General features: G+C 40.2%; 1 protein-coding gene across 2 annotated transcripts in view; it reads left to right on the top strand.

Annotated features, from left to right (window-relative positions):
• The window catches only part of MARCHF6 (membrane associated ring-CH-type finger 6), a 117,527-nt gene that overhangs the window by 13,068 nt on the left and 76,948 nt on the right, over positions 1-27,511 (top strand). For both annotated transcript variants that reach the window (XM_077810797.1, XM_077810796.1), the window contains exons 2-5: positions 1,774-1,870; positions 2,829-2,902; positions 19,819-19,962; positions 23,594-23,666. In XM_077810797.1, coding sequence (XP_077666923.1) covers positions 1,774-1,870; positions 2,829-2,902; positions 19,819-19,962; positions 23,594-23,666 — 388 coding nt within the window. The remainder of the gene's footprint in view (positions 1-1,773; positions 1,871-2,828; positions 2,903-19,818; positions 19,963-23,593; positions 23,667-27,511) is intronic.

Here is a 27,511-nt window from a genome sequence, read left to right as displayed (position 1 = left end):
CTGAGCCTCCCCCAACCAGAGCCCTCACCCCCTTCTGCACCCCAACCACAATTTTGTGAGCATTCATGGCCCGCCATACAATTTCTATTCCCCGATGTGGCCCTCAGGCCAAAAAGTTTGCCCACCCCTGCTCTAGAACATCTTAGCAGTGCCCACAGGGAGGAGGAGCAATTGTTCTACACCATCTTCTGAGAAAACTCAATAAGAAAGTTATACTTACTTACCTAAGAGCAACACAATCCCCTCCCATTGCTGTCCACAGATGAGTCAGCCATACTTCATATGTGTAGTGATGATAATCCTGGGTAACAGTGATAGGTTAATAAAAAGGTCTCATCACTATGTCTTATGAGGTAATGAAACTAACAGGCAAATTCAGTGCTGACCACGTCAATCTGTAAAATTACTGATGCTGCATTCAGGATGTTTCTGGGCTTACTGAATTTTAGCTTTGCAGTCCATGTAAATGGTCCAGAGACCTGAATCAAATGTACCAAGTTATTCTTCCTCCTATCATCTCCTGAATTACTTACATTCTTATGGCCAATCACTGAAAACTAAACTTGGGGTGGACTGTCTTAGCCTCATATACAGAGGCTAGTGTTCAGTACATACTTTGAGGTCTGTGTATGAAAACAGCTATGTATTATTATTGCTTCTGACTTTTAGAGAAAGTAAAACATTAACTGTTTGAGTTCCAGCTGAGCACAAAAAGATACGAACATAAGCAGATGTGGCACTTTCTTGACTCTTTGACACAAATGTTTAACACAGGGCACGGAGCTGGTATTTTCATACAGATGATTTTTGGCTAGGATAATGACTCTTAAATAAAATATTTTATTTACTTAAGTGTTCCATCTGTATTGGTTGTGTTTAGCTAATTGTCAAGAGCATCTAGAGTTGGGGTAGGCTTTGTGTCTGCTCTTATAAATAGAAATAACATGTTTTTCAGTTCAGAAAATCTCCCACAGCTATGTTAACTCAGGAGAAATCAGGTGATAGGATTTTGGAACAAGAGGCAGAATTTATTCTGCTCTTCTGTAGCTCCTGAAACCTATATTGCTTCTAATTAGGTAGAACTTGTGTCCACTTGATCAAGTATACCTTTCAGCTTTTGTCACTTTAAAGCAGTGGGGTTTTTTTTAATTTGTTTTTTAGTTCCACTAAAATGCTCAGAACAATAATTTAGTAGGGTCAGGGCTAGTATCCCAAATGACACATCCTTGGTTAGACCCCAGACCTTCCTGTCTTCTGTTTACTTTGCATAAAACTTCTACAACTACTCTCAGCTTCCAGTGCCAAGTTGAGAGACAGCTGTCTGGGAGCATCAGCTTATGTCCTTAGATGACCCCATGCGTTGCTGTTTTAGCAGTACAGATATCTTCACATCCAGTGTGCTCATGCATGCGTCCTCCACAGTTGTGTGTTTGTATATACTTGTTAATTCCAGAACCTTTCAATCTTTTGTTTTTGTGTGGTAGAGATTTTTATCAGTTTTTCACAGTGGCAGGGTGTTCAGGAAGAAGATGCAGGATTCTGTTCTGCTTTTCTGGAGATCATAGGATCTTTATTTTGCCAAGTTCAAAATATGTCTTGTGTATTTTTCAGTTTATTTTCATTTTAAATTGGCATGGTTTTATTTTACTATATGGCATCATCCTTGACCATAATGCTATATTTTCCATTATTTTTTATTCTTAATTTATTTTGATATTAAATATGTGAGAAACTTTAAGAAAATGATGATAAGTTTCTTGTTTTGGCCCGCAGACATATGTAGGGTGTGTCGGTCTGAAGGAACACCTGAGAAACCCCTCTATCATCCGTGCGTGTGTACTGGCAGTATTAAATTTATTCATCAAGAATGGTAAGTTTAAATTTTTTAAACAAAACACAAACGTTTTCTAAAAGGGATACGTGTTAGGTCTTCAGAATAACTAGTATGTAAGCAGAAAAGTTAGTTTGTGGAAAAATTATATTTAAATGTAAACTTTTGGATGGTTCTTACAGGTTAGCTCACATTGCCTGCTTTCTGTCTCTATAAAGAGCATGTGAAACCCAAAGTATGTGCACCTACATGTTGTAACAATCATTCCTGCTTACGAATACAATAGTAGTATTTTATAAACTGTGTGCATCAGGAAGACGGCTAACTAAACTTACTAAATTATTAGTATATCTTTCTGCACCTTTATGGATATGAATTAGAGTGTAAAGGTCTAACACCCAAGGGTAAATATTATATTTAAACTTTTAAAAATCTTATAATAATGCAATGTTGTGATTGCACAGTTAATCATGAAAATGCCAAAGTTAAAGCTGCCCCCCAGTGCGATTGTATTATGATAGTGGTTAATTACACAATCGCTTACTATTTCAATCTTAGATATGCAAGTGTACTTTGTACAAACAATCCTCAGAGGGAGAAAAAATAATTACAGGTCCACATTAACAGAGGTGCATGTGCCTTGTGTGTGTTAGCCTTTTGGATAGTAGTGTCTATAAGATTTGAGCTAATGCACAGCCGAGGAGGGCACATCATCAGGAGCACAAACACATCTGCTTGAAGAGTCACAGTTACCAGTGGTAGCCCACCCTCTTTTTCCATTCTTGCATACCAAGTTCATTTTCATAGTGGTCCAATCTATCTGTATTGATTTAACAGGCTTAATATATTTGATAAATTCATAAATACAATTATTAGCTTTTCAACTGCAATTTTTTTAGACTTGAACTTTTCACAAGTATCAGGAAATCAATTGTTTGGATGTCTTAAATTTTTAAGTGCAGACACATTTTAGCCCTGTGTTCGTGTTTCTTTGCAGCTTAGTTCAGTGGCTGAAACACAGCAGAAAAGAATACTGTGAATTATGTAAGCACAGATTTGCTTTCACACCAAGTAAGTATGTAACACCTTTTCTAGCTTTTTCAACACTTTTGTTTCCTCATTTTCTTATTTGTGATATTTAGAGTAGTGATTGGCCTTTTTAATTTTTTTTTTATTTCTAAGTGTATCTGTGTTGATAGTTTTGGACTATGTCTCTTATTCTTGTTTGACCCACAGCTCTTTTGAGTAGATCACAATATAGGCTTTAAAAAAGTTTTTTCTTTGTAGCAAATAATACTGAATCTTTTTTCATCCACCTAGTTTCCAAGAGAGAATATTCAGTATCTTTTTGTTGATGCCCCCAATTCCAGTTCATGGACGGTCAGCTAAGTTTAAATAAATTAATGCATACAGTTCATTTTCAGTTGCAGTGTATTAAGCAGGAGTAAAGTTCTGAGGAATCTGGAAGTTTTAGACTGCTAAAATGAGGTGAACCAAACCTGTAATCTATAACTGACAAACTTTTTTCAATTGCCTTTGAAGTATCTATCTGTAAGAACATTACTTGGTAAGATACTAAGTCAATTCTGCTAACTTCTTCCTAGCAACACAATCGACACTAGCAATGTGAGTTGATTAATGTACCTTAATGTTCTCCATTCATTCTACTGCCGCCTCAGTCAAGATTGAGTAGCTACCACAAATAATTGTTTATCATGTTAGGTTCAGCTAACGAAAATCAAAGTTAAGCAATTTAGTTAATTTTTGAAAACCTTAGACTCAAGAGCTGACCTGCTCTGTATGCAGTTTCTGATGGGATGCAGTGTTCTGTTCTACTGGGTGACAAGAAAACTAACATTGGACAAGGTGTCAAATAAGTAAGGCCCCTGACCTGTGTGGCACATTAGGCCCCAATCATTCCGCATTGCCCCCTCATTGCCTGTCGGATCAGTACAATACTCCTTGTGTTTTTTATTTTGATTCAGTTTACAGTAGAACCTCAGAGTTATGAACACCAGAGTTACGAACTGACCAGTCAACCACACCCCACATTTGGAACCAGAAGTACACAATCAGGCAGCAGCAGAGACCAAAAAAAAAGCAAATTACAGTACAATACTGTGTTAACTGTAGACTACTAAAAAAAAATACTTCTGTGTACTAAAGTTTCAAAGCTGTATTAAGTCAATGTTCAGTTGTAAACTTTTGAAAGAACATTTTGTTCAGAGTTACAAACAACCTCCATTCCTGAGGTGTATGTAACTGTGAGGTGCTACTGCACTTTATGCTGCTCCCAAATTCTAAGATTTAAATGTACTGCATGAAGAGACTTTCTTTCTTTTTTTTTTTTTTTTTTTAAACTAATGAGTCCCTGCATTCTAGAAACTGGCTGGGATGGGGAGGGAAACTGGCAGTTTCAATAGTTGGAGTTTTTTGTTATCCAGGAGGCAGTTTGGCTCTTGCTGCTGGAGGACAGGTGATGCATCTCTTTTTTTTCCCCCCTCACCCTCTGGATTCAGTTTCCTCTATCTCCAACCATCTAGGGGTTGGTTATAACTAGGGGTTATTCTCCCTTCCAGGAGCCCTTTATACCAACTAGCTGTCACCTTGTAACACCTACCCCAAAATCTGTCATAGCAACCATAACAATGTAAAAGCGCATTAAACTGATGCTACTACTAACATGATCAGAAATTAAATAGCTAATGTTGACAGTTTGGGGTTAACACCAAACAGATGAGTGGAGCATTTAGCATCTTTCAGAGTTAGTGTTTCAGACTGGTTGGTAGACTGTGACATATGTTATTGAATTGGTTATACTTGCTTCTTGATTATACTTCTAGCTTGCAAGGGTTCCCTCTTAAACCTTAAAAAATGAGGCCGATAAACTGATTTTTTTAAAATAATTTTTATTTAAATAGTTTTGTTTTTTTTTTAAATAAATTTTCTTAAAATTAAATTTGAAATTAGGACAACCTATGCTCAGGCCTTAACTTATTATAATTTATTAACATAATTTAAGTTAAATACAAAATAAAATATTACAGTACATGTTTGCTGTCAAGTTTTAAGGAAAGTCAGACTACAGAGCTGGTGGAAGTCACTAACTAAGCAGTTTATTGCAATGGGACCAGCTTTTAATATCAGTAGCCTCTTCTGTATGTGCAGAGAGAATATTTTCTTCATTTCATTTTCTTCAGCTAGTTCTGTTCAATAGCTAGTTGAGAAAACAATTAGGAATTAAAAAAGTAGGGATGCTTGTTTTACAATCTCTGAATAAACACTGAGTGTAAGAAGATGAGATGTACTCATGCTAAAATCTTGTAGAACTTGGTGACCAGAAACAATCAGGTAAATTCATTAACTACAGATAATATTTCCTTTATTTAAGAAATCAGTTAGTTTTAAATGCAAAACATGTTTTGATAAACTTTGACTAACTTTTTTCTTGTGTATTCAGCATTTTTAATATAGTTTTATTTAATAAAAAAAATTAAAATGCTGTTTTTGTGTATTTTAATTGAATTTGAATGTCCATCCAAACAGACCTTGACACAAATCACAACTAAATCATTACTCATCTGGTAAATAAGAAATGCATCATTCATCATTTTCTAGTATAATAAAAATTAGGAATCTGAATAAAGAAGTTAAACTATATAGTTGCACAAATAAATGTGTATATAATCCTCTGGTTACACTAAATTTGGTCCTACTTTTTGCTAAAGGCTATTTTTAGTTGCAACAGAAAATCCACCTTGATTCTGGGGTACAACTGTGTGGTATTCTAAGAGAAATCCATAATTTTGCAGCAATCAAAAGGCCAACTAATCGAATTTTACATGGGGCTCTGTTAATAACTGTTCCTTAAAATATATCTGCAAAACAATGGAAGTATGAGCAATACAGCACTTACTTCTAAAGAAGGCAGGGGGCATTTAAACACAGTTATGAAAGGTGAAGAGAAAGTTTGAATGCTTGTGCACATATGTATTCCAGTTAGGGTGTGTGCGCATCTAGTGCATTTGAGTCAAAGATGATTGGTCAGCAGTACCCACTGGGGTGATTCCTGTACCCCGAGTGTCCTCATGCCTCCAGTTGATTGCATAAAGGGTGGGGCCACCCTGACCCTTCTCAAGTTCTTCTCATCATCTACTGCTCTTTGTCATTCAGCACTTATTAGCACTCTTGTATATAATTAGCTTAGTTTACGTAGTAGTTAGTGATAGGCTTTTTTAAAATAGTGTTTCCTTTTCTCTCTGAGTTTTTGAGGTAAGTCTCTTCTCTATTTCCTTGGGTGGTATTCCTGTACTACTACTGCTGCTGCTGAAGTTGTTAGTCAGAAAATCCCCAGGTTTTAAAAAACATCTGTTCTCTCAGGCTGTTATGCCACTAAATGATGGATGTACAATGGTTCCTGTTTTGTTTAGAAGGCCGCATTCCAGAGAGGTTCACCTGTGTAGCTCCCTCTCCAGAAGAACAAAGAACCTGCCCCCTGAACACCTCCTGCACCCCAACCCCCTGCCGCACCTTTCCTGCACCCGGACCCCCTGCCCTGAGCCTCCTGCTGCACCCTGCACCCCTCCTGCATCCCCTGGGGGCAGGGAGGGGGCGAAGTTGGGGTGGGGATTTCGGGGAAGGGGTTGGAATGGGGTCATGGAAGAGGTGGGGCAGGGGAGGGGCCTCATGGAAGAGGTGGAGTGGGAGCGGGGCCGGGGCAGTGGGGGAGTCGGGGGTCAGTCATGCGGCCCTCAGGCCAATGTATTAGTCCTCATGTGGCCCTCGTGGTCATTTGAGACCCCTGACCTAGGCAATATGATCCAGCTTGGGAAAGACACAAATTTTCTAAGCTTCTGCCACACTTGACCTCTCATCAGCATTTGCAAACCTCAAAGCAGCAGAGTTAACTACTTACTCAGGAGCAGAATTCATGTTGTACCAGATCTTCCCAACCTGTCTCCTCCCTTTGGGAATTAGTAGTACCACTTCCAAGGTGTCTGGAATGCCATCACCTCAGATTATTGGGTTCTAGACACTGTGGAATTTGGGATTAACCATTCCCTTTCAGTCCCCCATTCACCTTTCCACTCCCTGTTCAGGGACCCTTATGAGATTGTACAATCTCTTCTTGATCTTGGAGTTATAGAGCAGGTCTTTCCACAGCATAGGAGAAGTGTTTCTTATTCTTATAATTTTCTCATCCCTAAAAAGAAAAAATCTAAGGCCTATCCTAGACCTAAGAGACCTGAACACCTTCATCAAAACGATGATGTTCAGGACAGTATTCCTTCTCTCAATTTGAATGACTGGTGTGATACTCTTGATCTACAGAGTGCCTGTTTTTGAGTGTCTATCCAGCCCAGCCACAGGATATATCCTAGGTTTTCGGTGTGGGGATCGCCACTATCCATATACAGTACTTCTGTTCAGCCTCTCATCAACCCCCAGAAGTTTTTGTAAAGCTTATGGCAGTGGCTTACCAAAGGGTATCCAGGTATTCCTGTATCTGGATAATTGACAAATCTGTTGTCACTAAAGGCAAAAAGTCACAGATAGCATCCATCAGTTCCTGGCGCTACTCGGTTGAGTCTGGGAAATAAACATGGACAAATTGATAATGTGTCTAATTTAGAGAATTGAGTTTATTGGGGCCATTCTTGACTCAACATTTGCAATCACATATCTACCTCAGGGAATGTTCCAGTCCATTTTAACCCTGTGCACCAGTCTGTGGTCTCTCTCGAGAACAACAGCGAGATTCTGTCTCAAGCTGCTGGGACACATGATATCCTGCACACATGACTGAGCTTGCCAGAGTTCTTTGCATACACTAGTTGAATTTACACCGCCAATGGACAGCCCTGTTTGAGAATTGCCTAACTTGGAATATATATGTATACAACCACTTGAATAAACAATTACTTACCTCTACAATAACTGGTACGTCAAGATGTACCATGTACATATATATATTCCATGACTCACCCTCCATCCCTGCTACTCTGAGTATGATATCAACTAGGATTCTGGTATGAGGGAAAGGGGGGGGAAGGGAGGGTGGCCAGCCCTGTCCTTCATGCCCTTCATTGGAGGCACCGAGAGCACATAAAGTGCATGAACTCCCCTGATGGGTACTGCTGACCAAAAGTATCTGGCTCAAGTGCACTGGACAGACACACATGAAGTGGAATATAATTGTGCACCACACATCTCAAAGAACCACAGTTTCTATATATTAACAATTTAGTTCTCTTAAAAGCCCAGTAAAAAGGGGGAGCAATCCCAAATCAATTAGAAAACATACATCTAGATCTAAAAATATGTACATAAGCATGTGTTAAGGGGAATGGAAATACTTTTTACCTGTCAAGGCTTAAGTTTCAGTCCTTGGGTCTCTCTCTTCTATAACATCTGGTGACCTCAGTTAACACTGAACTGTGCAGGAAACTGTGTTCTTTACACTCCTTTAGGTGTGAATGAAATTGTTATTTGTAAGTGGGACAGGAACAGAACCCTCAGGTCTTGGCAGAATGAGTTGATTTCAGCAGTTGTGTATTAAAGTAATTGGCCACAACTTGAAAATCAGGTCACTTAAATACATGTTTGAAAACAAATTCAGAAGGGTAGTCTACACTACGAAGTCTACACTACTTCTGACTACACTACGAAGTCAGAAGTCTACACTACGAAATTAGGTTGTTTTTATAGAAGTCGATTTTTAGAAATCGATTTTATACAGTTGATTGTGTATGTCCTCACTAAGCACATTAAGTCAGCAGAGTGCGTCCTCAATACCCTGGCTAGCATCGACTTATGGAGCGGTGCACTATGGGTAGCTATCCCACAGTTCCCGCAGTCTCCGCTGCTCATTGGAATTTTGGGATAAGCTCCCAATGCCTGACGGGGGAAAAACATTGTCGCGGGTGGTTTTGGGTACGTCGTCAGTCGCCCCTCCCTCTCTCCATCAAAGCAATGGCGCCTTTTTTCCTGGGTTACCCGCACAGACACCATACCAAGGCAAGCATGGAGCCCGCTCAGCTCACCGCTGCTTTTGCGAGCATTGTAAACACCTCATGCATTATCTTGGAGTATGTGCAGAACTGGGCTAAGAGACGCCAGCACGATGACGATTGTGATGAGACATGGACACAAACTTTCCTGAAAGCATAGGCTGTGGCAATTGGGACATCATGGCGGCAGTGGGGCTGGTTGATACACTGGAACGCTGATTCTGGGCCTGGCAAACAAGCACAGACTGGTGGAACCACATAGTGTTGCAGGCATGGGATGATTTCCAGTGGCTGCGAAACTTTCACATGCGTAAGGCTACTTTCCTCGAACTTTGTGAGTTGCTTTCCCCCCGCCCCGAAGCACAGGAATAACAAGATGAGAGCTGCCCTGACAGTTGAGAAGCGAGTGGCGATAGCCCTGTGGAAGCTTGCAACGCCTGATGGCTACCGGTCAGTCGGGAATCAGTATGGAGTGGGCAGGTCTACTGTGGGGATTATTGTGATCCGAGTAGCCAGTGCAGTCACTGACATTCTGTTGTCAAGGGTAATGACTCTGGGAAATGTGCAGGTCATAGTGGATGGCTTTGCTGCAATTGGTTTCCCTAACTGTGGTGGGGCGATAGACGGAACGCATATCCCTATCTTGGCACCTGACCATCTTGGCAGCCAGTACATAAACCTCAAGGGGTACTTCTCATTGGTGCTGCAAGCACTGGTGAAACACAAGGGACGTTTCACCAACATCAACGTGGGATGGCCGGGAAAGGTGCATGACGCTCGCATCTTTAGGAACTCCGGGCCGTTTGAGCAACTGCAAGAAGGGACTTACTTCCCAGACCAGAAAATTACCATTGGGGATGTTGAAATGCCAATAGTTATCCTTGGAGACCCAGCCTACGCCTTGCTCCCAAGGCTCATAAAGTCATACACAGGCAGCCTGGACAGTAGTAAGGAGCAGTTCAACTATAGGCTGAGCAAGTGCAGAATGGTAGTAGAATGTGCCTTTGGACATTTGAAAGCTTGCTGGCGCTGTTTGCTGACTAGGTTAGACCTCAGCACAGCCAACATTTCCATTGTTATTGCTGCTTGCTGTGTGCTTCATAATATCTGTGAGAGTAAGGGAGAGACATTTATGGCGGGTGGAAGGTTGAGGTAAATCGCCTGGTGGCCGATTTTCAGCAGCCAGACACCAGGGCAATTAGAAGAGCACAGATAGGCGCGCTGCGCATCAGAAAGGCTTTGAAAACCAGTTTCATGACTAGTCAGGCTATGGTGTGACAGTTGTGTGTGTTTCTCGTTGCTGCAAACCCTCCCCCTTTGTTGATTTTAATTCCCTGTAAGCCAACCACCCTTCCCCCTTCGATCACAGCTGGCAAAGGAAAAAAGTAACTATTGTTTTGAAACCATGCATTCTTTCTTTATTAATTAAAAAAAAAAAAGTGAGATAACTGACAAGGTAGCCTGGGTGGGGTGGAGTGCAGGAGGAGGGAAGGACAAGGGCACATTGCTTATTGTAGCCACACTACAAATCAAAACTGCTTGAATGACAGCCTTCTGTTGCTTGGGCCATCCTCTGGAGTGGAGTGGCTGGGTGCCCAGAGCCTTCCCCCCACCGCGTTTTTGGGCGTCTGAGTGAGGAGGATATGGAACTTGGGGAGGAGGACAGGCAGTTATACAATGGATTCAGCGGGGGTCTGTGCTCTTGTTGGCTTTTCTAGAGCTCCAACAGACGCTTCATCATGTCTGTTTGCTCCTCCATTAGCCTCAGCATCACCTCCTGCCTCTGCTCTTCGTGCTCACTTAATGCTTTCCTGGATTCTGCCACTGAATGCCTCCATGCGTTCAGCGGTGCTCTATCAGTGCAGGAGGACTGCATGAGCTTGGAAAACATGTCAGCGTGAGTGCGGGTTTTTGTTTTGGTTTGGTTTTGGGTTTTTTTTGCCTTCTAATCTGCGATAACCTCAGGGACAGAGATGACAGGGGGAGCATAGAAACATTTGCACCTGCAGGGGGATAAAAAGGGAGAGTAAAATTTAAGATGATACATTTCTGAGAACAAAAGGGAGACTCTTTCACAGTGAATCAAGCAATTCACAGCAGACAGCACACGTGCTTTAGGTACAAGGTCTCATTTTGCCTTTTATGTTGAGCGCCTGCCAGTATGGTGACACATCACACATGGCTGAGCAACAGAATTTGGTTTCCAGGCAGCCATGGTAAGCCTTTTGGTACGCGGGGTTGGCTTCTTACGCCTTCATAACATGTGGGAATGGTTTCAAACTGCAGCGCCATCCTTTCCCATAGCAAGCAATGCTGGTTGGGTTTGCCATTTAAAAGGAGGGGCTGTGGTTTTTGGGTGGGTGTGCAGTACACTTCTTCTCCCACTCCACCACATAGCTATTCTCTGGGATGATCCCTTCATCCATCCACCCGCTGTGTGGCTATTCTCCAGGATGATCCCTTTTAGCCAAGCGCAAACAACCCAGCATGAATGGGGTCCTTTTACTGTTCCCTTACAAAAATTCCCCTATTTCAACCAGGTGACCATGAATGATATCACTCTCCTAAGGCTAACACAGAAAGATAAAGACCGAATGTTGCTTTAATGCGACCAAAACACAGGACCATTCGCTGCCATGCTTTGTGCTGCAATGATTCCAGAGTACTTGCTACTGGCTTGGCGTGGTAAAGTGTCCTACTGTGGAGGACGAAATAAGGCAGCCCTCCCCAGAAACCTTCTGCAAAGGCTTTCAGAATACCTCCAGGACAGCTTCATGTGTATGTCCCTAGAAGATTCCAGCTCCATCCCCAGACACGTTAACAGAATTTTCCAGTAGCTTTACTGGCTGCGAATGCATTCCAATTCTTCAGGGCAAATCAAACATTAAGCACTATTGCTTTTAAACCCTGTACTGTAGTTACAGATGTGCACTCACCAGAGGTGCCTTCTCTGCCTTCGGGGTCGGGGATCGCGCCTTGGGAGGGTATTGGTTTCAGGGTGATGAAAAGGTCCTGACTGACGGGGAGAACAGATTCACCGCTTGCCTGCTGTGCATGCTTCTCTTCCTCATCCACAAAATTCTCCTCCCTGTTGCATGAGACTCCCCCCTTGCAGGTGTCCATGGAGTGGGGGGGCAGTGGTATGGTCCCCCCCAGAATGCCATGCAGCTGATCATAGAAGTGGCATGTATGGGGCTCTGACACGGAGCAACCATTTGCCTCCTTTGTCTTTTGGAAGGCTTGCCTGAGCTCCTTAACTTTCACACGGCACTGCTGTGTGTCCCTGTTGTAGCCTCCACCATGCCCTGTGCGATTTTGGCATATATATTAGCATTTCTTCTTTTTGATTGGAGTTCAGCCTGCACAGATTCTTCTCCCCATACAGCAATCGGATCCAGTGTCTCCTTTTTGGTCCATGCTGGAGCTCGTTTGTGATTCTGGGGGGACTGCATGGTCACCTGTGCTGCTGAGCTCGCCATGCTGACCAAACAGGAAATGAAATTCAAAATTTCCTGGGGCTTTTCTTGTGTATCTGGCTAGTGTATCGGAGTTGAAAGGACTGTCCAGAGCGGTGACATTGGAGCACTCTGGGATAGCTCCCGGTGGCCAATACCGTCTAATTGCATCTGCACTACCCCAAATTTGACCCAGCAAGGTCGACTTTAGCACTACTCCCCTCACCAGAGAGGAGTACAGAAGTTGATTTTAAGAGCCCTTTAGGTTGATGGAACGGGGTTGGTTGTGTAGATGCATTTATTTTAAAATCGACCTAATGCGGCTAAATTCGACCTAACCCCGTAGTGTAGACCAGGGCTTAGTGTAATTCTAGACATCCATTTTTTAAAAATTGCTCTTAGTTGTGGTTATTCAGTGTACGTGTTGACTGAACAATAATTGTAAACATAATTTGAAATCAATTTTTTCATTATTTCTGTAAAAAGCATTTCAGTTCACTTTTAGCTAACTGTTCTTTCTTCTCTTTGGGCTTCCAAAGAGCAACTGTTCCACACTCCCCCACTTGCCTCCATGTAATACCCTAGCATGCACTCTAACATCACACCAAACAGTCATGAGTACTGGAGCTTGCCTACTGACATAGAGAACTTTATTTCCCACTATTGTATAATTTTTAAAATCTTTCACTATTTCTACCTGACATCCTGTGGGATGTGAACTAAGAGCATTAAAAACTAGGGCTATCAAGTGTTAATTTAAAAATTAATCATGATTAATTGTGCGTTTAAAACAACTAATTGTGATTAATCGCTCTGTTAAACAGTAATAGAATACCATTTATTTAAATATTTGTGGATATTTTCTACATTTTCAAATATATTTCAATTAAAACAGAATACAAAGTATACGGTGCTCACTTTATATTTATTTTTTATTGCTAATATTTGCACTGTAAAAACAAAATAGTATTTCAATTCACCTAATGCAAGTACTGTAGTGCAAACTCTTAATCATTAAAGTTGAGCTTACATTTGTAGAATTATGTACAAGAATAACTGCAGTCAAAAATCAAACAATGTAAAACTTTAGATCCTACAAGTCTACTCAGTCCTACTTCTTGGTCAGTCAATCAGTCAGACAAACAAGTTTGTTTACACTTGCAGGAGATAGTGCTGCTCGCTTCATGTTTACAGTGTCACCTGAAAGTGAGAACAGGCGTTCACATGGCACCGTTGTAGCCAGTGTTGCAAGATACTTATGTACCAGATATGCTAAACATTCGTACGCCCCTTCATGCTTCAACCACCGTTCCAGAGGACATGCTTCCATGCTGAGGACTGGTTCTGCTCGATAACGATCCAAAGCAAATATGTGTTCATTTTCATCATCTAAATCAGAAGCTACCAAGAGAAGGTTGATTTTCTTTTTTGGTGGTTCGGGTTCTGTAGTTTCTGTATCAGAGTATTGCTCTTTTACGACTTCTGAAAATATGCTTCACACCTCGTCCCCCTCAGATTTTGGAAGGCACTTCAGATTCTTACACGTTGGGTCGAGTGCTGTAGCTATCTTTAGAAATCTCAGATTGGTACGTTCTTTGCATTTTGTCAAATCTGCAGTGAAAGTATTCTTAAAATGAACAATGTGCTGGGTCATATCCGAGACTGAGTGGACTTGTGGGATCTAAAGTTTTACATTGTTTTGTTTTGAGTGTAGTTATGTAACAAAAAATCTACATTTGTAAGTTGCACTTTCACGATAAAGAGATTGCTTTACAGTAGTTGAATGAGGTGAATTGAAAAATACTACTTATTTTGTTTATAATTTTTACAGTGCAAATATTTGTAATAAAAATAATATAAAGTTAGCAATGTATACTTCGTATTCTGTGTTGTAATTGAAATCAATATATTAGAAAATGTAGAAAAACATCCAAGAATATTTAATAAATTTCTATTGGTATTTCTGTTATTGTTTGACAGTGTGATTAAAACTGCAATTAATCGTGATTAATTTTTTTTTAGTTAATTGTGTGAGTTAATTGTGATTAATTGACAGCCCTAATGAAAACATAAGTATGAAAAATGCATGATACCAAGGGTGTAGGGTGGTAGAAATAGGTTTGTCTGGTCTTCGGATGGACAGTTTTATATAAGCAAAAATAACTTGCTCACTTTCCCGTCCAACACATTCTGCAATGCTGATGAATGGTGGGTGTGGCATTGCCAGCTGAATGAATACTGGGCTATTAAATGGAAGGAAGCCAGTAACAGGGTATCAGCTCTTCAATCCCCAAAAGACTAACTTGTAAGTTAAATAACATGTTCTGAAATATGCCCTTGCCTTGTGTGAATTAAAAAATCAAGATGTCTTTGTACCTTAACCTGAGTAGTGCTTATATTGTTGTAATCCTTGTTCTTTCTCACTCATTCCCTTCCGGCTGTTTGTCAACGTTCATTCGTATGTTCACTGTCTTGGTTTATTGAAGTGACAGTTAAAAATGTGAATGAATTGGCTCATTTAACTAGTTATTCTCAAGCAGTCAGAACAAATTCAATGACCATTGAAACAGAACATTGCACTATATTATTTTAGTCCACCATTGTCATGTTATTTTACAAAAAGAGCCATGATGAGAGAGCGCTGTTTACTTGCTTCGAAAGAAGATTCTGATTGTTTCTGCAGCGGTTGTCATAAGGTGGGGTAAGATCCTGGATCTGCTACTAAACAGCATTTTTTTTAGCAATTTACTAAGAATCAAGTAATAAACAGTTACATGGTTTAGGGCACTTACATACTCTTCAGAACTACTTTTTGCAAATTGGAACACTTACCATTGCGTATATACTCACTTATTAAAAAAAAAAAAAAAAAAAAGCTTCTCAGACATGTATACTTGCAAGTTAGGTCAGGTCTGCTGTATTTTAAACTTGTAAAAGTTGAATCTGAAAGTATTCAATTTTGGTAGTAGTGTGCCTAAATTTTTATTGAGGTGTATCAGAACAGCAGGTGATCATGTACTCTGTATATGGTCTTGTACTGACCATAGTATCTGGGAACTTTCCAGTTAAGTGGCATGATTAATGCTGTCATATATGGTTTATTCTTTGTCTCACCTTCTCCCAAGGGGAAAATTGTGTGCTCAGTGCATAATTTGCATTGGATCATAATTGTTTCACTAATTAAGTAGAGAGGGGGATGAGGCAAAGTCTAAGCGTTTACTCTGGATTATATCCTGATAAATTTGGTATGAATTGTGGCTTTCAGATTTATCTTGTAATTTAGCCAAGTACCCAGGATATTGTCCATATTGTTATCCTTTGTTGTGTTGCTTTGTAACAATGTAAGTTGCATTAAGTATGTTTTTGGTGAAAACTGGGATAATTAGAGGATATCTTCTAAAATAGTTAACTTCAATATATAAATTCGTGATAATCTGACTTGAAATCATTATGGTGAGCTGAAATGTAACTCACGTCACAACATCCTGCTTAACGTCTAGAGTTTTCTTATCCAGTGATTGATTTGGCTAATAGCTGTAAATTCTGGATGTAGTGACATCTCAGATAAAGATGGTTTCAGTGCTGTCTTTCAGTATCTTTATTTATTTTGCGTGTGCATAGTCGTCTGGCCAAGCAATGGCCTCTTCAGTGGCGTGATGCTGTTCTACAAGGCCACCGCTGAACCTCGTCAGCAGGCATTCATTGACCATGTGCATCATCGTCTGTGTTGCGCCACAGCTGCACAAAGGGCTGTCACAAAGGCTCCAGCGATACTGGTTGGCTGCACAGAGACCTTGCCCGGTCCAGAACCTGTTCAACAGGGACCACTAGCGATGGGGCAGGTCAAAACCAGGCAGGCAAATTGTGGGGTCGGCGGCAAGGAACTGGTTGGGGATTATAACAGATATCCATTCCTCTCGCCAGAGTGTTTCTGCCCTAACATCCTGGCATGGCGGATGAGACCATAATGGGCAACGTGATGGCAAACATGCAGCTGGTGTTTTAAAAGGTCATTGTGCAGCGGCAGACTTGGGTTGGCGCGTACTTTTTCCAGTAACTTTCCCAGTGGCAACCTCTCATCTGATATGAAGAGGAGCAATATTGCTCAGAACTGGAAGCCATGGGAGTGGAGTCGGACGCAGGGTGTCAGAGATGATGCTCATGGCGGCATGTAACTGCATATCCACCAGTTTGGTGTATGACGATTGATTCCAAACTAGTGCGCGGTACTCCGCCACTGTCTTTCAGTGGTTTGCCAAGTCACTTTGCATGTCCTTTTTTAACTGTAGACCTGAATTGCAGGGCAATGGTGTAATGAAGTGAGCTTTTTAGAGGAAAGAGGAAATGTTAAAACTGGGCTTAACCTGGTGTGGTCCAGTTGATAACTTCTGATTTAGATTTGGTTGTCATTGACATGCTGTGTCCGTATTGTCAAGAGGTTGTAGCTTTGTTGAATTCATATCAATTTCTTGCATTTTTGATCGTTTGGTGGAGACGTTTTAGCAACAATGAAAAACGAGTGAATACTGGACGATTGATACAAAATCCTTACATCCTTTGAGCCTAACTCTGAATGTGAAAGCTGCTAGACTGTTTTTACGCTTGACTGCAAACCACTCCTCACCTCAGAAGTGATAACTAATTTACTGTGCAAACCATCCAGATAATGCAGGAAAATAGAACTTCAGTGACTAATTGCATCAGGACATCATTTTTAACCAATCCATATGATCAGAATTAAAGGCTGCATATTTTATGTGAAGGTCAGAAGAGGAGGCGGTGATATGTGTTGTAAATGGTGGATTTTAGTGGATTCAGGTAATGAGAAGGTAAAACAACAGCTGTAGGTTGTGTGAGCAGAATGGATTGATTTAAATAAAAGTAATTTAAGTCAAGTGGAAAGCCTTGATTTAAATGATTTTAATCAACTTCTCCATTGGTACTTCTGATAATTTTCTGAAGAAAGGTGCACTCTCATTGGTTGAAACAACCATTAAAATGCTGATTTACAACTAAACAGAGCCTTTTGATATAGTGTACAGCAAAAAGATGTAACTATATATATATACATTTATTTAAGAAGTTATATAGCTCATTATTTTCAGATTCTTATTAATTGTATGTTTTAGTATGTTAGAAAAGGGTGAATGATATATTCCTTATTTGATATATGCCATATTTATGAAGCTTGACCTCAAAAGTTAGATATTTTTCCCCTGATTTTTCTTTATATAGAAAAACAGCCTTTAATTTAAAGTTTTTGATCGAGGTGTATGGATTCAGTAAGTTTATTTTTATTTAAATGTTTTAAGAGATTATAGTAAGTGTAGGCCTTAACATTTTTGTATTAAATTCAGATTTCATTTTAAACCGGCTTATTTTTAAAAATAAATGTATTGTTATTTATATTACAACAACAAAATCTCCCAACTTGTGTATCTAAACTAAAAAAAAATTCTGATTTAAATTTAAAATAACTGATTTGTATCCACCCTGTGTACACTTGAGACTTGTGGAAGCCAGCCTCTGCACTCAAAATTAATGTGCCTTGTGTGTCCAAATACCTGATTTGTGGATGTGATCAGGTACGTGGACATTCAAATAATCTTTCTTGGGTCTGAAAATTATTGTGGGAGCAAAAGGGAAGCCCGCAAAAGGTAGGGCTCAGAATTTTGACCAAAATATTTGCATGCCAGGGCATCTGTACTTTCTAGAGTTAAGTCTTGTAGATGCTCATATTACACAGCAGATGGCATATTCAGTGTCTTGCTTAATTTTTGAAATACATTTCTTATTAATAAAGTGAAATTTTTATTTCCTTATTGCTGTTGATAGGTTGTGTTTTGTGGCCCTGAGTGTCTAAGAAGTTTAATGTAGGGAGTATGTGATTGCACTGTATAATGAAACCTGGACTTTAATGTGTTCACTTTAATAAATGTTCACATATATTAAAACGTTTAGTTGGACTCTTCCTCTGTCTAATAAACTATTGAGCAGTTGCCTGTAAAAACATACAAAAAAATCATATCAGTAAGTCAGAGCCTGACTTTTGGCTAGCTGTGAGGGATGCAGGAGCCAGAAGAAGTGATTAGAACTTAAAAATTATGTAGTATGGAAAAGTTACTGAAAAGTTAGACGAAACTTTATGCAACTTCCCAGACAGCTGAATGGCATAACCAGTTAATTCATTTTAAAAGAAGGAAAAAATATTGGATTGGAATAGTTTTGTTGTAGGAACTGTTTTGAGTTAGTCTCTTATGGTTTTAGATCAGAGGTGGGGAAACTATGGCTCGCGGGCCACATCCGGCCCACGGGACCGTCCTTCCCGGCCCTTGAGCTCCCGTCTGGGGAGGCTAGCACCCGGCCTCTTCCCTGCTGTCCCCCCTCCCACGCAGCCATGCCGCTGTGCGGCGGCTACTCCTGCCGCTCTGAGTGGCATGGTAAGGGGGTGGGGGCATTGGATAAGGGGCAGGAGGTCCCAGGGGTAGTCAGGGAGCAGGGGGAGGTTGGATAGGCGTGGGAGTCCCGGGGGGCCTGTCGGGGCAGGGGCGGGGCAGTCCGGGGACAGGGAGCATGGGGGTGGGGTTTCCGGGGGGGGGGGGTGGTTAGGGGCGGGGGTCCCGGGAGGGGGCGGTCAGGGGACAAGGAGCGGGGGGTTGGATGGGTCCGGGGTTCTGAGGGGGGCAGTCTGGGGATAGGAAGTGGGAAGGGGCAGATAGGGGGCAGGGTCCAGGCTGTTTGGGGAGGCATAGCCTTCCCTACCCAGCCCTCCATAAAGTTGCGCAACCCTGATACGGCCCTCGGGCCAAAAAGTTTGCCCACCCCTATTTTAGATCAATATTTTTTAGTGACTGTTTTTTCTCCTTGTGCTTTTATTCCAACAGCTGATATAATCTGGAAACAGATCCCAGATGTGTACATTTTAGGTGTTGGGTATTCTCTCTGGAGGGCCCTTGAATTTGGAATTTTCTTCTCCCTTTCTTGGCAGGGCCTGAGTTTGTTGACTTTTCTGCTGGTCTGTTGCTTAATTAGCTTTTCTCTCAGGGGGTTAGGTTGAAAAGGGAAGTCTCTTGTGATAAGGGAGGGGAGTTCTATGTATTCGGGTGATACTTTGTTATAGAATTTTAAACTTTTAGTTAAAATTTAGTTTAGGCCTATGGTGTTGGGTTTGTTCTGAGGTAATCTGGCTTTACTGGTAGGGATGATGGTATTAATGCCCCAAAACAAAAACTTCTCAAACTCTGAAGTGTCTGTAAAATAGTTCTATAAAATTAAATACATGAGTTAAGGAGAACTTGTGGTTTAAGAGTTTCATTGGCACTTGCCTGTAGTGGATGTATAAAGTGTGAAGAGAGAGTGAGTGTGTTCATTTATTTTTGGCTTTGTGACTGTTTGTTTGTTGCCATACATTTTTCTTAAATATAATTTAAAAATTACACTATTGACTGCAGTACTATATTGTGCTTTTATTGCAAGCAGATATGAAAACTGTTTTATAAAAGTGATTTTCTTTTCCTCTCAGTTTATTCCCCAGATATGCCTTCACGGCTTCCAATCCAAGACATTTTTGCTGGACTGGTTACAAGTATTGGCACAGCAATACGATACTGGTTTCACTATACACTTGTGGCCTTTGCATGGTTGGGAGTTGTACCTCTTACAGCATGTAAGTGTTAAGTTTTTGCATTGAAATACTTTCATAATGATCTTATAACAAGCTTGCGAATAGCCATCAGCTTTAATACTTCTCATGTGTTATCAATTTTGTGACTTGACCACTCATTTTATTTCAGATGTTTATATTTTGCTGTATTTTAATTACTTTATCTAAGAAACTATTCAATTCATAAACCAATAGCACAGTGCAGACAATAGCTAATAGATAGGAAAACAGAGCCCATGTTAAGGGAATATTAATGAAGTGGCTCTTTTACTTACTGAATTTTTCAGAGTAAGTTTTTATTTAAAATTTTAAAATAAAATGAAACTTAAATTTAAAATTAATCCTTACCCTTTTTTTAGTTCTCCTTACCTGCCCATATAAAAGATGCACATAGGTACAACTTGATGTAGTTTTCAGTCTAAACAAAGTTGTGCACATATGCTTTCCACTTTTATAGTGTGTGCAATTATATGAATCATAGAATATCAGGGTTGGAAGGGACCTCAGGAGGTCATCTAGTCCAACCTCCTGCTCAAAGCAGGACCAATCCCCAATTAAATCATCCCAGCCAGGGCTTTGTCAAGCCTGACCTTAAAAACTTCTAAGGAAGGAGATTCCACCACCTCCCTAGGTAACGCATTCCAGTGCTTCACCACCCTCCTAGTGAAAAAGTTTTTCCTACTATCCAACCTAAATCTCCCCCACTGCAACTTGAGACCATTACTCCTTGTTCTGTCATCTGACTGGCTGTTAAAACCCAAAATAAGTTTCAGGTTAGTTGTCTGTCTTGGGTTTTAATTTTTTGCCAATTCAAAAAGTAGGTAGTGTTTTTAAAAACTATTTCATAAGAATGTGAAGTTAATCCCAAATTCATTAGAAAGGAGAAACTTCTGATGAGTAAAATTTGAGAGCAAAAATCCTTGACTATGTCTTTGGTAAAATATGGCAATAAAACTGCTCTTAAAAAATTAGCAAAGAGATGTCAGTAATAAAGCAGGTAACATTGTAAATAAGAAGCAGGCAGCAGTATCTCCCATAAATGCAAACAAACATGTTTCTCTTAGCGATTGTCTGAAAAAGAAGTAGGACTGAGTGGACTTGTAGGCTCTAAAGTTTTACATTGTTTTGTTTTTGAGTGCAGTTAAGTACCAAAAAATAGTTAAATCTACTTTTGTAAGTTACACTTACAGGATAAAGAGATTGCACTACCGTACTTGTATGAAGTGAATTGAAAAATACTATTTCTTTTGTTTATCATTTTTACAGTACAAATATTTGTAACCAAAAATTATAATATAAAGTGAGCACTGTACACTTTGTATTCTGTGTTGTAATAGAAATCAATATATTTGAAAATGCAGAAAACATCCAAAAATATGTAATAAATTTCAATTGGTATTCTATTGTTGAACAGTGCGATTAATCACAATTAGTTTTTTGAGTTAATTGAGTGAGTTAACTGCGATTAATCAACAGCCCTAGTCTCAATCCAAGGGCCATCCCAAAACAAACATGAAACTATATTTTTTGTAATGTTTAACAAAACACCCCTGGAATTAAGATAGGTGCATGCTAGCTGTCACCCTGATAGTATATTCTATCCCTTTCTCCTACCCTTCTAGATTGTCTCCTCTTTGATGCCAGGACCTTGTTTTCCTCTATATTTGGAAGTGCCTAACATTCTACTTGTTACTACAATGTACAGAAGTTATTAGGGCCCTACCACATTCGTGGCCATGAAAAATAAGTCATGGACCATGAAATCTGGTCTTTTGTTTGCTTTTACCCTATACTATACAGATTTCACGGAGCCAGACCAGTGTTTCTCAAATTGGGGGTCCTGACCCAAAAGGGAGTTTCAGGGGGGTCACAAGGTTATTTTAGGGGCATCGTGGTATTGCCATCCTTACTTCTGCGCTGCTTTCAGAGCTGGGCGGCCGGAGAGCGGCAGCTGTCGGCGGGGCGCCTAGCTCTGAAGGCAGCACCGTCGCCACTAGCAGCGCAAAAGTAAGGGAAGCAGTACCACAACACTCTCTACAATAACCTTGATACTCCCCTACAGTTACAACACAGTGATATTTCAGATTTAAATAGCTGAAATAATGAAATTTATGATTTTTAAAATCCTATGACCGTGAAATTGACGAAAATAGACCATGAATTTGGTAGGGCCTTAGATATAAGAACCAAGATGAAAATGTTTCCCTTTAAATTGGTTTCTGTGTGTAGAATGAGTGACTGCCAAAGCTGAACTTTGCATAACTATTGTGTAATCTCTCCCATTCCTTCTCTCTCCTTATCTTTCCCTTCCTAATCCTTTTATCCCTTAATTCACCTGTTTCCACTGACTTGTCCTCCCTCCTCATTTCCCCATATCTCCATTCATCATCTCCTCTTCTCCAATCACAGTTCTGTCTCTCTCCTTTGTCCTTTCACTCGTCCTATCCCTCTCTCCTACTCTTCCTCTCTCACTTCAAGTATGTCTATACTTTGAGCTGGGGGTATGACTCCCAGTTCAAAGAGACATACCTGCGCTAGATCTAATTGAGCTAGCATGCTAAAAAGAGTGTAACTGTGGCAGATGGAGGGGCTGGTCACCTCAAGTATCATACCTCTCAATCCCCAGACTCTGAAATGAGGGACAGTGACCATCAAAATGAACAACAGTAGGGGACAACACACCTTGAAACGAGGGACACAGTGAGGGATCTCACCTTTTTTTTTTTAATTGAAGAGTCTTATTTTAAAAATGTATATATGTACAAGCATACGAATAGCCTGACTATAATGAAACTAAATTATTCTGAGTGTGAAGAGAATCCTTTATTTTATTGTAAATAGTAGCTTTCTACATAAAGTCTAGTGGCTCAGATGCTCACTCTTGTCAGAGACTCCTAGCCTGCCCCCTGCCTACAGAACTCTGCTCCTCTCCCCCTTAAATTATTAAATAAAAGTGGAACTTTTCTCCATATGCCGACTCCCGAAGCTAATCCCAGGGGACCTGTGGTAACATCAGTACAAGTTGGGGTATCAGAGCAGAGTGGTAAATAAAGCAAAGTGGAGCAACGCTTGGTCACCTGTTCAAAGAAATAAGTATTTTTGTAGAAATAAGCACATCTTTGAAGTGATTCATTTTATAAGATAGGCTTTATGAATGTGTTAATGTTTCATTTTTGGGGTTCTCTTTCTGAAGAATGGCAGAAGTGCTGGCTATAGGCTTTAAATATCACACCATAAAATGTTAAGATTCCTAGAGTATGTTCAGTATAGTCAACTAACTTAAAAAGGCTGGTGTTCCATGTACTGTGTGTGCATCAGGAGAGGCCTTGATCCTTGTGCAAGCTAGAGATTTACGGTCAACTCAAGCTTGTATCTTGCAAGGACAGCCATCCACGCCAGTGCTGGGACTTAAGTGAATAACAACTATATCGTGATACCTTTTGTGCCTTATGTCTGAATGAAATCTTTTTGCACATCTGTATTGGTTCGCACCAATTGGTTTTAGCTTCTGTCCCAGAGGTAAATGGTTACTTGGGCTAAGAAACAATCTGGAATAAACTAGTAATGGCCGCTTTCAAGAGTGTTCTTCCCTCATAACTGAGGGTATTTACAGCACTTTGTTTCTTTTATACAGGCCGTATCTACAAGTGCTTGTTTACTGGCTCCGTGAGCTCACTATTGACACTGCCGTTAGATATGCTGTCAACGTAAGTACTAACCAGCCTGATATACGTGACTTTTTAACTAGATGCCTGTTAAAGTTGTTGCTTTTGGTACTCTCAATTCCCAGTTCTTTTTCATTATCCTTTTACTTTACACCTTCTTACATTGGCTGCTACTACTATCATCATCTTTGCCGTAGCAAGGAGAACTAGCCAGCTGTTTTCACGGCTGTGCTACAACTCTCCTGTTTTTGAAGTGCTGATGTGCAGGATTATTTGAAGGATGAACAAATCAGACTTATAGAACTGGGCCTGGGTAGTGCTGTTTCATATTATAGACTTATGTGGTTTATTCAGCCTTAGGAATACTTGCTATGGTGTAAAGTTGCACTTTAATTTTTTAAAAACTTAATTTTCTTTAATTAAACTGCAGCGGAGCCTATTCTAAAGGTTTTAGAATTATAGCCATCTTTTATGTAATTTTCCTATTCATTATTTTATATCATATGACCTTCTAAAATATGGGATCCTTCACGATTTCCCTATTGCTTAATTACATTTTATATTTCTATGTACTGAATTTAATCTACCCATAGGGATTCCATAAAGATTTGAATTGATTGGCCTCTCTTTTAACTGGTCATTTCAGTGTTCCACACATCGAACTCTATATAATATTATCACCCTTGTGGTTTTTTTGTTTGTTTGTGTTTTTTTTCCTTCCAGATCATTATTAAAAGAATTAGATCCATACTGGTCCATACTAGTCACCAATTCACTCTCAGATTGCTTTTATATTTTAACTGAATTGTTTATGAGGTTAATGCAGATGGATGCCAAGCACTGACAGAGCCAGTTGTAAGCCAAGCAGACATTGAACAAAGTTCTGCTAGCTCCCCTTGCATTTTGGCCAATGTGTTCAATTCTGCCTTAAAGCACCCAGTCTTGGAGTTTTGAGTTACATTTCAAGTCAGGCTCTGTTGACATCTGTCAAGGTTCCTTCCCCACTCTGAACTCTAGGGTACAGATGTGGGGACCTGCATGAAAACCTCCTAAGCTTATTTTTACCAGCTTAGGTTAAAACTTCCCCAAGGTACAAACTATTTTCCTTTTTCCCTTGGACTTTATTGCTGCCACCACCAAACGTCTATCAGATATATAACCAGGAAAGAGCCTGCTTGGAAACGTCTTTCCCCCCCAAAATCCTGCCAAACCTATGCCCCCTTTTCTGGGGAAGGTTTGATAAAAATCCTCACCAATTTGCATAGGTGAACACAGACCCAAACCCTTGGATCTTAAGAACAGTGAAAAAGCAATCAGGTTCTTAAAAGAAGAATTTTAATAGAAGAAAAAGCAAAAGAATCACCTCTGTAAAATCAGGATGGTAAATACCTTACAGGGTAATTAGATTCAAAACATAGAGAATCCCTCTAGGCAAAACCTTAAGTTACAAAAAGACACAAAACAGGAATATCCATTCCATTCAACACAGCTTATTTTCTCAGCCATTTAAACAAACGGAATCTAACACATATCTAGCTAGATTACTTACTAAGGTCTAAGACTCCATTCCTGTTCTGTTCCTGGCAGAAGCATCACACAGAGAGCTTTTGTTTCCTCCCCCCCCCCCCCCCTCCAGCTTTTGAAAGTATCTTGTCTCCTCATTGGTCATTTTGGTCAGGTGCCAGCGAGGTAATCCTAGCTTCTTAACCCTTCACAGGTGAAAGGGTTTTTCCTCTGGCCAGGGGGGCTTTTAAAGGTGTTTACCCTTCCCTTTATATTTATGACAACATCCTTTTTTTTTTTTTATGGGGACAGAAACTCACTAGGATGAGAACACAGTACAGTTTTCCCCTGTGACCCACTAATAAATCCAGATTTGAACTCATCTTTTGTGGGGGGGGGGTGGGAAACTGAAGCCAGACTACTTTTTCTCATATGCTCTTGGTTTTTGATATCCAACCATTTCCTCTCCAGGTATAGGTCCTGATTTTAGCAAGCCTTGTCTAACTTAAGCAGTCGTTTCGTTTGGACCACTTGTGCTTAAATACCTTGCGCACTTGGAGCCAGAAAGTGTTGTGAGTGGTTGAACAAGCATAATAGAAGACAGTGCCAAGATGGGGGAGAGAGTGGGGAGCAGCTTCTGAAGCAGATCTAAGTTATGGAAAGGGAAAAAAGCAGCAGTTCAGACAGGTTCTGCCATTTTACATTTTGGTTAGGTTAGTTCAGAGGATAAAGCTTCTCAGAAAACGGCAAAATATTGTATGTTTAGTCCTTACCACTTAAACACTTCACATACTATATAATGTAGAATGAAAACCTGCTAGCAGGAGTCTAGTCTTCCAGAAGGTCACCTACCTTTTATTTTCTAACTTGCATTTTTTCTTTTCATTTGGTTGATCTTTGCAACTGGCCCTACTGATTCCTTCCCTGACACCCCTCTTCATTAAATACTTGGAAAATTACCTTTTGTGCCACCATCTAATAATTTAACATTATTGACTTCATTCTGTAATCATTCTAATTAACATTTGTTTGTGCAATAGCTGATTCTAACTCCTTGGGGGTTCATGGAGATTGACAGGAAAATTGAAGCTGTCAAGCAGAACTTGTACTGAATCAAATCTGAGATGAACATTGCTAAACTAAACTAAATTGTTTCTTCTAGAAATTTAATTTGCGAGTATCTTCTGTGTTTCTCTTGTTATTCTTAAGGACTATTTTTCTTGAGTTTCTCCTCCTGCTTTATCCTGTAGTGAGTCAAATCCTCTTACAGAAGTGTCTCCATGGAATAAGTAGTTCAAGTGGTGTCCCTGTGGATGCCCCACTTTATGGGGCACCTCTTCACTTTTGATTGGAGATTTTTGGTAGCAGTGTTTCTTCTCCTGGTACATGCACCCTACACATACTTATGCTCTGTACCAAGGCTATTTTAGGCTGTGTGGGTGAACTGCCCACAGTTCCTTCTCAGCCATGCTGTCTACAATATTCCTGTTTGTTGTGTACCTGTTTCCCCCTTTTATTAGTATTTTTGCTTTGTAGATGGCTCTTCATACTAGCAATAGTAGTAGGTTTAGTACTTTATAGTTGGAATGTTTGTTCTCCTTTTCCTCTTTCCTTTTTTCTTTAAAAAAAAAACAAAAAAACAGCACATTTTTGTTTTTTCCTTTTCCCCTGTTGAGCGACTTGAACAACTTTTTCTTCTGTTGAGGATACCGGGCTCCCTGAAGATTTAAAAGGTGCCTCTTTTGTTGAGAAGCAGTCCATATGAGTGGTGGTCACTTGCAACGAATACAATACTCTCACGTTCCAAGCAAGTGTAAAATCTGCTCTCCTTTTAAGGGTAGATCCTGTAGAAACAAGGAAATTAAATATAAACTATTAATGAGGGAGCAAGCCTTAAGACCAGCTTCTGACCAGATCACGGTCACCTAGAGCTTCCAAGGGGAAGATGGCACCAAAACCTTAGTCTTTCAACACTATCTTTGACTAAGTTACCAATAACTTCACTGCTCGTACTGAGAGCTTCCCACTCCAGGTATAAGGAAGGAGATAAAAGGAGCAAAACAGAGTTCCTCATTAAAGAAGATCTGGTTAATGGAGACCACAGGCCCCAAGAGGAGTACAGGAGAGGCTCAAAGTAGTTTGGGTACTGTGAAACATGTCAAGTCTTCAACTAAGTCACGTACCGCTGCAGTAAGGGGCTCGATACCGAAGACTGCTATTATGAAGAGAATGGCTTCAATGGAATCTTTGACTCCCTCGATACCAATGTCAGTGCCTACCACAACAGCCTCTGTAACATCATTGGTGCTGATATCGAGTTCTGTTGAACTTCCAGTACTGCAGAAATTCCTGTACCCAAAAGACTTTATGGTGCCAAATGAACC

The sequence above is a fragment of the Eretmochelys imbricata genome, chromosome 2 (assembly GCF_965152235.1).
Source record: "Eretmochelys imbricata isolate rEreImb1 chromosome 2, rEreImb1.hap1, whole genome shotgun sequence".
NCBI lineage: Eukaryota > Metazoa > Chordata > Testudines > Cheloniidae > Eretmochelys > Eretmochelys imbricata.
Note: the sequence above shows the minus strand (reverse complement) of the source record. Positions and strands in the feature narration are given on the sequence as shown.